This window comes from Cynara cardunculus (genome assembly GCF_001531365.2).
Source record: "Cynara cardunculus var. scolymus isolate 2C chromosome LG 2, CcrdV1, whole genome shotgun sequence".
NCBI classification, from domain to species: Eukaryota; Viridiplantae; Streptophyta; class Magnoliopsida; order Asterales; family Asteraceae; genus Cynara; species Cynara cardunculus.
The window spans coordinates 63897813-63908444 of record NC_037529.1 but is presented as its reverse complement, the minus strand read 5'-3'; the positions used below and the strand labels follow the sequence as shown (position 1 = coordinate 63908444).

Sequence of the window (10632 nt, the reverse complement as noted above, 5' to 3'; positions counted from 1 at the left end):
TTACACTATATCATGAGAGCCTCTTAATCATTTTGTACCAAACAACCCCTAATATAGTACACCAAAACGCGATATACGATGTCTTGTTTTATCGAAATCTGATCTTGGATTTACTTGTTTGTATATATGATTCAAAAATTCAATTTTAAATTGTAAAAGTACATGACTCCTATTATAAATAGTAGTTTTTGAGACAACTTAACTATCATTCTTCTTTTAAATGTTCACTTGCTTTTATAAAAAGGTTAAAGTAATGTATTATATTAACAAGTAGACATCTCTTTTAGGGTTATGGATAAACATCGAATGTATTTCAACTGAATCATTTCCTTTTTATTTACCTTTTTTTTATTCATGGGTTTATTTAAAATATATCAAATAAAATTATACTGTTATATTTTATATTTGATTGGTAACAGTCAAAATCTTCTGATTTTAATAACATATATTTTAAGTTATACTGTAAATCTTTTTCTTAACTATAAATATTTGTATATCAGTATTATATGATACAAACACGTTAGTTCAATACGTTTTGTTGTCTTTTTAATCGTTTTAAAATTATGAGAAGATAAGGCATGCATACAAGCATAGAGTCAATCTTGTCTTGCCGTACATTACTCCATGCATTATCTACATCACATGTTCAATTTGCATTATTGAGATATTGGTTCTTTATATGACCCTTCAAGAATTCCAAAAGCCATATAAAACCTACTTCATTTCCTTTCACTTTCATCCTATACATACATCCTATACATACATATATATATATATGTATGTATAGACTACTTATATATATAAATGCATATTGCATTATATGCATAAACAGCACACACACACACATAGAGAGAGAGAAAGATGATTGAGAAATTGGAAATGTGGATGAAAGTATTGAAGATGGGGTTTGAGTTTGTAATGGGATTTCTTGGAGAAGTGAAGTTTACAATTCATGAAGCCAACCTACAAAGTATTTCTTACACTCCTTCAACCCCCTTCATTGGTCTTCTTCCTTGACAAACTTTTGTGTAATTTATTCTTGTCATTCTTTATATATATGATTAGGTTTTTGTAGATCGATCGGTTTTGAATTTCATTTGAGAAGTCGAAATATATGTCATGATCATACACCGGACCAAACTGTAACGTTGATGGAGTATCGTTTGAGATACGGATATATATAAAGATCCAGAGTTAGAAAATATTTACTTGTATGAACGATAGATGCTTTGATATGATCTTATTTCCGATCTGACTATTGAAAATTGACCATCGTATGTCACAACTTACGACACTGTTTGACGAGCTATATAGTATTTCCGAAGCATTTCCTATTACTTCTAAGTTGTTTTACCACTTGCTGTCTTAGTAATTCTTTTTGAAAGCAAAGCAAAGCAAATCAAATCGGAATAGAAGTTATGTACTTCGTACTACATATCCATTCCAACCAGTATTTTGGTGTTTTTTCTTAATGATTTTTAGCCCAAGTGTTAAATGGTTAATTAGTGAAAGTGGAAGCAAAGAGGGCATTTGGTCTAGTGGTATGATTCTCGCTTAGGGTGCGAGAGGTCCCGAGTTCAATTCTCGGAATGCCCCATTTTTTTTGTTATTTTATTTAGACCGCAACTCCAACTCGGAATTAGAAAAAGTTTTGCACTTTTGATTTAAAAAGTGTTCTTTTATCCATATGCTTCAATTATTGTTTTCATTTCATAATTTATTTATGTTTTATTAACTTTTATTTTTGGAAATTCAATTTGAAAAAAAATATTCATGAGGGATAAAATAAAATAGATTAGTTTGAACCTAAATATGATTTAGGGGCCGTTTATCAAACACTTACGGAAGTGTTTACCGGTAAAATTTAACACTATCCTTACTTACCGGGTAAGATTTTAGGGGTTGTTTGTTTATCTCTTAATAGTTCCATTAAGAGACAGTCTCTGAATCGTTAAGAGGTAAATCTTGTTTGACAAAAAAAAGAGTCTGGCTCTTAATGGTTCTAAAACCCTCTGAATGATTTTGTATCATGAGTCTCTCTTAACCATTCAGCATTCTAATTCATTGTAAACAATTATCAAGCAATTACATTCCATTTTGCACTATATCATGATAACCTCTTAATCATTATGACCACTTAATCATTCTGTACTAAATCATTAATCAACTGCCAAACAGCCCCTTAGTCCACCAAAACGTTATTGTATGCAACAACTTACCCGGTAAGCGCTTACTATGGTAAGAATCGTCGTCCTTACTTACCGGGTAAGACTTTTGGTCTTTGACTCACTCTTACCAGGTAAGATTTTTGGTCCTTACCATATTTATCGGGTAAGATAATGTGACTTGATGTTCACTTACCCAAGTAAGCATTTGATGAACGGCTCCTTAGTAAAATGGTAAAACAACGATTTTTATAGCCACTTTTAAGTTGTAGGCAATTTCTAAGAGGTATAAATTCAGGATCATTTGTAATATAACATATGTGAGTTGCATATTTGCATCATTAATGCAAGCGTTTTGATTGCACTTTTACTTGAATACAATGGTTATCGATGTTTTGTATCTGTTAAATCTTTGATTTTAAAAGATACTATCATATAGGTAGTTTTCAACCTTCGTTTTGCAAAGATTATGATAGATTTCAACTTTTCTTTTTACAAAAACTGCTGACGTTGATATCTTTTGTTTTATAATAAAAATACAACCAAATTAAGTGTAGTTAATTAAGATAAGCATAAGGTGGCTCAAATCCCGACTAAAAAATGAAAAGAGAAAACCATCTATTGATCTACCATCTGTATTCGGGATTTTAGAGAGTTCATCACTCTTAGAAAATTACATTTTACATTAATATTTTATGGGCTTTTGCAAATCAAAAGTAAGTGTATATATATATATATATATATATATATATATATATATATATATTATATTTGAACAAGTCATTCGAACATACAATTTTTAATTCATGTCAAACACATGGATGTGTTTATAAATCATAAAATCAAGGTGTAAAAAACTATAGAGGTCAAACCACCAATGACCGTGTTAATAAGACTTGAGTTCGAGTCTTTACAGATTTGTTTGGTACACTACACATGACATAATAGAACAAGGATATATGTTCCACGTTTAGTAAGACTTTTATGTGGAACTGACAAAAATATAGTGAAACAAAATGGAACAGATGTATTCCACCCCTACCCCATGGTACAGGGTTGGAACAAAGTTGAAAAAAACTTATATTTTACCAATATAATCTTAAAATAAAACTTAATTCTCTTGTAAAACATCAAATAAGTATCTTTTTTTACATTTTATTCATTCTTTAAATTTTATTTATTGTGTTTTATGTTTTTTTTAAACTTTTATTTTACTTTCCATAAAATCTTATTTTTAATACGGTTTTTATATTTTTATTAATTTATGTATTTTATTATATATTAATAATAAAAAAATGTAGAAAAGGGATAAAATAAAATTTGGAAACTATATAAACTTTTTATTTTAGTGTCTTTTAATTGTTTTGACAAAAACTCAGAGCTTTTGTTTAGCGAGAGTCATATTCGAATTCTACTTGAGAGAGAAGGAGCTCTTGCCTTCAATTCGGAGCGAAACAACTTTAAAGAGCAAGCAAGAACCACTGAAAGAGGCGGCCACAGGTCATAACGCACTCTTTGCACAACAAATCATTTCTAACGATATATTTTATTATAATTTAATAATTACATAAATTAATTAAAATATATAAGCAACTCATTAGGGGTAAATTGGTCGTTTTACTTGTTCCGTTTTATCTTACCAAACGCTGAATAGTTCTATCATGTCCTATCTTGTCTGGACATCAAATGCACCCTAAATTGGTATTGAGCTCAAATATTGAAAAAATATTTGAGCTTGAGCTCAAGCCCTACTATTTAAAAGGTATTAGAGAGCTCGAGTCTAGTAATAACTTTTAGCCGAGCTCCAATAACCTACAACTTAACTCTACGTGAAAACACCCCGAAACCAAACCCTTGGCATTATCATTAATATCTATAGTATATTATAAAGTATTTGACAAAACTCTTAAAAATCATTTTTTTTATGTATGAAGTACTGTTTATTGATGCATATTACTTAAAATTTAATATTACAAATAAACTATTTGCACGTATAATTTATTAAAGCTGCATGTTTGAATTCGTGTAACCAACTGCAGATAAACATAATCAAATACAAGATAAATATTTTATTTTAAATATAAAAAAATATAAAATATAATTAAGATAATAGTTGAGTTCTAACAAAATACTTAATTATTATCCTTATAAAAAATTATATTATTAAATTAAAAATAAATTATTTCGTTATTAAATCTAAACTAAATTATAATAAAAAAATGAATTAAAAAATTATCCAAAAAAACAAGAACTTTTAAGTAGTTAATTTGATACTAATATCGACATATTTATTTTTAAAATTTTATAATATCTTCAAGTTTATATTTCAGTCAAATATAAAAACATTATCCCCTTTTCAAAATTATATGAACCATGTTATACTATCTACAGAGGCAAAATAAAACGAAACACTAATATCAAGATATATCTCGTTGTATTACACGAGTACCCTTCTAGTATTTACTAAAATAAACAAAGAAAACTTATTGATTCAATGGTACACATATTTATTGATAATATCCCCCCAAAAAAGGAAGAAAAAACAAAGGGGGGAAGACATTGTACAACCATAGTAACACCCATTTATGGCAAGTATAGGATACAACACTTTTTAGAAACAGTATATGCAAATACAACAACACTAACTTCACATGGCGTACACGATCTCCCCGCTGCTATCAATATCCAGGTCCGGATCGCTCTCCAGATCCTCATCCATGTCGTCATCAATGTCCAGGCTACCAGTAAGATACTGGTTCAGGTTGTTGGCTCCGGCTGCAGGGATCGTAGCTTCAGCAATTATCTGCATGATTTCATCCACGCTCTGACTCGGCTCATCCGCTCCTCCAAACTGCTCCAATGCATTGTCTTTCATCAGCTCGGCTGGCAGTTTCCGTAGAAACCATTCATGGCTTCTGATCTCGTCCATGGTTATCCGCTGTTGATGTTTTCAGAATCATCCTCAACATTTATAAATAGATGATATGAAAATTGTAACTTGTGACTGCGCATAAGTTTTAGGCAATTGTTTGATTATTTGTTATATGTCTACACTATGATTCCCCCTAATGACATAGAAAAGGAAATCTTGTGACCCAGATCCATATCATGAAATATTTGTAGCAAGGGCTAAATGGGCAATAAGCAAATAAGTGACCATTGTACTTGACATCTTTCTCCAAAATTGCTCATTCTTACCAAATGTAATGCCTTTTTTATAATTCTCAAGAAGAATGATCTCTTTGTTGCAAAAGGCCAAGTTTGACAATTCAAAAAGTTAATCACTCATTGGTCGTAGCTAGCCGGGGGTCCAACCCAGACAGACACTGCTCCTTGTGGGATTTATTGAGCTCACTTGGTTTATCAAAAAGATGCATTAGCCATGTACTGAAGTGACCGCCAAGAAGTAGGAAAAAATTAATTTACAAGACAGATTTCAGCAACATACCTTAGCAGGATCAGATACAAAAATTCTCGAGATCAAATGGCGGCATTCAGCAGATATATGAACATAGGACGGAATTGAGTACTGGACATTGAGAATTCGCTGCACAAAAAAGCTAACGCTTGAGTCAAGTATAGCAGAGGGGATCGCTTATATGTTAAGAACATATGATACATGTTATGTTACCTGTATGGTCTTGCGAAAATTCTTAGGCTCCTCAGGATCCTCAAAAGGGTAAGCTCCCACAAGCATCACATATAATGTTACACCACAAGACCACACATCTGCAATCTGAATTGATAAAAAAGAATCAGCAATCATCTTCCTTCAACTTAATCACAAGATAATTATGAGTTCAAAATGATTTGTCACAATTTGACAGGCATACATCATAACTCTAGTAGCAAAGCATCCAAATGATAAAGAATGACAGGCGTTCAAGTGGTTGGAACTTGCTCGGGAAAGTAGAGATCTCAAAGTTTGAATAGTCTATTTGTGGGGATGCCTTCCCCCTACCCCACCCCCTGGATTCAGAACTTATCATCAAGTTTTTCTTCCTTTTAACTTTTAAGAGGGGTGTTAAATGTTAGCGAAGAAGAACCTTCACTCGTTAATTAAAATACTAACAGTCCATTTTAATCAGAAAAATACTATAACCTACCATTGTAACCAGAAACTCGATCAAAATGTCCAGTAGGTACTCAAATTATCAATTTATTGGTCCTTCATAAGGAAGCTATCGCTCTCCCTGCCTTGAATGCTTCTCCACGAACTTTTATTATTGTCACATAACAATGCACATAAAATTTTTATGCATTTGGCCGAATAACCTAGTGAATACCATTTTTTCTTAAATTGATACTTCTTTATAAGTCCCACCGGAGTCCACTTTTGACTTTTGAGAATCAAATGGATTTAGCCTTTTAGCTTTCAGATTAGAACGAACTGTTTTTGTTGTAGAGTAGCAAGTGATAACTACATTACCCATGAAAATTGTATTACAGCATAAAAATATTTTGAGCTAAAACATCATAATTGTTTGTCAATTTTGAATATGAAAATTATTGGCATTGGACTTCCAAAATCAAAAGATGACGCTATCTATGAGACAGAGGGAGCAACAAAAAAGAAAATGACAACAGACTTCCTTAAGCTATAAGGTGGGACTATTGCTAAAGGGCCAAATATCATGGATATGGTTGTAGAACTAGACATGCTATTAAAATAGGAGTAACACCTATATAATGTTGTTAAACCAACTTCATCATCAATGCCAATTCATTTCTAGCAAGAATAATGATGTAAAGAATCTACATTTGCAATGAATGTAATATGGTTTCTAGATCAATTTAACCCCTCCTTCTAGCAATGAAACTAAGGAAGACCAGGAATGCAAATATTATGAGAAAAATTGATTGACTATGAGCAATTACATTACACAGTTCCTATATGAAGAGAAAGAGAACAATTCCACCCGTCTTCCTATTGTCCACATATACAACTTCTTTCATACGAAAGCTTCAGAATGCTTCATTTTGGTTATAATAGGTCAACATGCAATAAAGATAGTAGGTCAACATGATATAAAGATAGGGAGCCAACAAAGCTGTTCAAAAGCGAGCATAGAAACATCATTTTATAAGATTTCCGCTATATCATAGATACTTATTTCTACCCCAAAGAGGCCTACACTTCGTACCCGATATTAAAATGTCATAAATGGATTTATCTCTATTCTACATAGTTGTTTATTAGTCCTAAAGCAAACATGACACACAGAAAGGAGAGGAGAAGTTACAAAAACGAAGAATGCATATACCTTGCCATCATATTCTTTCTTAAGCAAGACTTCTGGAGCAATATATGCAGGCGTTCCAACAGTAGATTTTGGTTGCGAATGCAGCACAGATGACTGAGCAAAAAAATCAAGGGATTAAGTTATTAGATTTAGGTAGCTTAAAGACTCTTTTCTTTAGCAAGACCAACAGTCTTACTTTTTTTAAGGGTAGCTTGGCGGTTAACCAAGAAAAGTATGGGATTTTTTGTTAGAACCCCAAGATTGCACAGAGAAACAAGAAACACCAGTAAATTGTTACATCTTTTTATTAGGATCAACAAGGAGTTGAACTTTGAGTTCACCTGATATTGTTGCCTATTGGCCTACATAAAGCCTATATACAAAGAAGTTGCACTTTGGTATTTACAAATCAACATAAGTTTTTTAAGTTTCATAAAATAACGAACAAAAGAATGATATAATACTGTTTGAGACAGGAGCACAGGAAGCGCATAGAAAAATATATCAACAGAAAGAAAAATAGGATGATTTGTACCTTGGAATACCCAAAATCACAAATCTTTAGCCGAGGAGCTGGGCTACCATCTAAAAGGGTGTTCTCCAGTTTCAAGTCACGGTGACATATTTGCTACAAAAACATAAATTCATCCTTAACAAATACACACACACACACACACATATATATATATATATACATATATATCGAGGAAGCCTTTGTATAGAAACAAAATTATTAATACCATATTATGACAGTAACTGACTCCTGATATGAGTTGCTGGAAGAAGAAGCGCGCCTGTAACGCAAGAACCATTGATCCTTTCATACAAAACTAAAGCATAGATACAAGTTGAAGTGAAGGCATTAGGAATGAACCTCATCTTCAGGGAACCGGCCAGCATTACATATCCGCTCAAACAGCTCTCCTCCAGATGCATATTCCATTACAATAGCCAGATGTGTTGGTGTCAAAATGACCTGGAGATCAAGTGAAAGCTCATAATTAAGAACCTCATTTCTCAACATAGCCACTACTTCAAAACATTATTTTTGAGGATGAACAAACCTCTTTGAATCTGACAATATTGGGATGCCTAAGTGATCTGTGGTTAATAATTTCCCTTTGTACATTTTCATCTATCTGTTGGATTCATGATAAAAGAATCAGTAACAATCAGAAAGATAAGATAAGACTCGAGTCAACAAAATAAATGGATATATGCTGAAATAAGATGCACCAAGAGTCAGAACCACCTTACAAAAGCAAGAAAGTATAATCTTAAGTAGATATAGACAAACTTACGCAAGCCTGAAAGGCCAGAATCTGCTGGTTATTTCATGTAATTTGATTCAAATCAAAAATAGTTATTTTTTATCAGAAGTGTCATACTTGGATCTTCGTTCCTCTTTCAGTAAGTTTGTACACAAGAACGATTGGCTTTTTTATCTCTAAAAACCACATAAACCATGTTTTACACATATGTGATCATTCTTGGAATATGGTACATGGTGTTTTGAATACTTGTAATTCAGCATCAAGCAGTACCTAATAATTGTTGGGTTGAATTAGTTTTCCTCTCTTATTCCACAAATTTAATGAACTGGTACAATTATGAGCTCCGATTCAGTCTCGATTGCAAGAAGCAACACTAGTACCAACCTACCAATGTACCATACTCATCGAATTTATACCTAAAAACAAACAAGAAGTCCAGGTCTTATCCAAAACCATGAAGTCCTGAGTCCGATCATCTCTGTTTATTAATTCTCTGCTACCCCTTCTTCTGGCCCTGTTTTCAGCCTCCAATCACAAGATGAGATTGGATTCCTATTAGAGAGCTCATGGAAGCAGTTCAATTCAATTTCAACAATCAAGTCATGATCAACGGGAAGAAAACAAATGGAAAATGTTGCAGAACTGAACTTCAAGAATCTCGAAGAAGAACCGGAAAAATATTAGAAAATTCATAGAAGTGAAAAATAGATACTCGATTTACACACTGACCTTCTCACCTCTCTCGATGTACTTGACTGCAACAAGCTCGTTAGTCTGCTTATCCCTCATCAACCTCGCCACCCCAAAATTACCAGAACCAATGTCTTTCACCAGCTCGTAGCGATCACTATCGTGCATGATAGGCAAATCCATACCCGGACCCACCGTAAGCGCAGATCGATCCATCTTACTCTTCACCAATACAATACCCAAAACCCTAACAAAACAAACCTCGTCCGACCCTTCAAACCTCCAACTCACATTACAATCATCCACGTAAACAAGACAAAAAAAAAAAAAAAAATCTAGTCGAATTTCATTTGATGGCGGAATTCATCAAAACCAGAGAGTTGGACAACGTGGCAAAAGAGCGATCACAGGGATTGGAGAGAAAGTTGTATGATTTTGGTTGGGGAATAGAGATAGAGATAGAACAGGGAAAGTGAGGTGAAACCCCGTGAAGCTTTTACGTGCACAACCACAAACACCCAACAAAAATTAGGGTTTTAATAAAATAATAGCGATGGCTGAGATATAGGTGGTGATGACGATGATAATAATAATAATAACAGCAATAATAGCAGTGGCATATGATGCTACCTTGTTAATAATTTACTTGCAATATATACATATTATATATATATATATATATAGAGAGAGAGAGAGAGAGAGAGAGAGAGAGAGAGAGAGAGAGATGAAGGGAGCTCGTGAAGATTGCTGCTTTTTTGCTTCACTTTCTCTGTCTAAAGCAGCTACATATTTGCTGTGTGTTGTGAAGTTGTGAGGAAGACGTGTTTTAGTAGCGGTTATAATTCCCACCCCTCCTATATTTTCTTTTTCTATGTTTTTTTCATATCCTTGTTATATAAAACAACAAAATACGTTAAATTCAATTTATTTTATTTTTAATTTTAACCCTCTAATATTTTTAGTTCTAATCTTTCAATTTTTAATTTTTTTTATTATATCATTTACTTTTTTTAATTTTTAATCTATACTATAATTATATAAATTAATAAACTATATATTATTATTAATTAATTAAGTATTAAAAATACATATTTTTTAAATTATATATTTTTACTAGAAGCGTACTCGCGCAATGCAGCGAGATACATCGTGTTTTTAATATTTCATTTTATTCTTTATCTCAGTCGATGTTATAATATGACTTTATATGATTTTGAGAAAGCGATGATGTTTTTATTTTTGAATAAAATATATGTTTGA

The 10632-nt window shown here is 32.3% G+C and overlaps 1 protein-coding gene and 1 non-coding gene across 2 annotated transcripts; one reads left to right on the top strand and one right to left on the bottom strand.

Annotated features, from left to right (window-relative positions):
- Positions 1-1524: 1524 nt before the first annotated feature.
- TRNAP-AGG lies at positions 1525-1596 on the top strand. Its single transcript has one exon. It is a non-coding gene; the product is annotated as a tRNA-Pro (tRNA).
- A 3130-nt stretch (positions 1597-4726) lies between these two features.
- On the bottom strand, positions 4727-10048 carry LOC112506421 (serine/threonine-protein kinase SRK2E). The gene is made up of 9 exons (XM_025110443.1): positions 9412-10048; positions 8473-8547; positions 8283-8384; positions 8149-8202; positions 7944-8036; positions 7430-7522; positions 5797-5901; positions 5614-5712; positions 4727-5103 (listed from the first exon to the last, which is right to left on the bottom strand). Exons 1-9 carry the CDS (start codon positions 9586-9588, stop codon positions 4813-4815), a joined length of 1089 nt encoding a protein of 362 aa, XP_024966211.1. The 5' UTR covers positions 9589-10048; the 3' UTR covers positions 4727-4812.
- Between the last annotated feature and the right edge of the window lie 584 nt (positions 10049-10632).

Excerpts from the sequence above, each read along its gene's own strand:
- LOC112506421 (XM_025110443.1), bottom strand. The coding sequence starts at position 9,588 with ATGGATCGATCTGCGCTTACGGTGGGTCCGGGTATGGATTTGCCTATC. Across the intron at positions 8,385-8,472 it reads ATATTGTCAGATTCAAAGAG|GTCATTTTGACACCAACACA; the intron begins GTTTGTTCATCC and ends CTTGATCTCCAG. Across the intron at positions 5,713-5,796 it reads ATTTTCGCAAGACCATACAG|CGAATTCTCAATGTCCAGTA; the intron begins GTAACATAACAT and ends TTTTTTGTGCAG.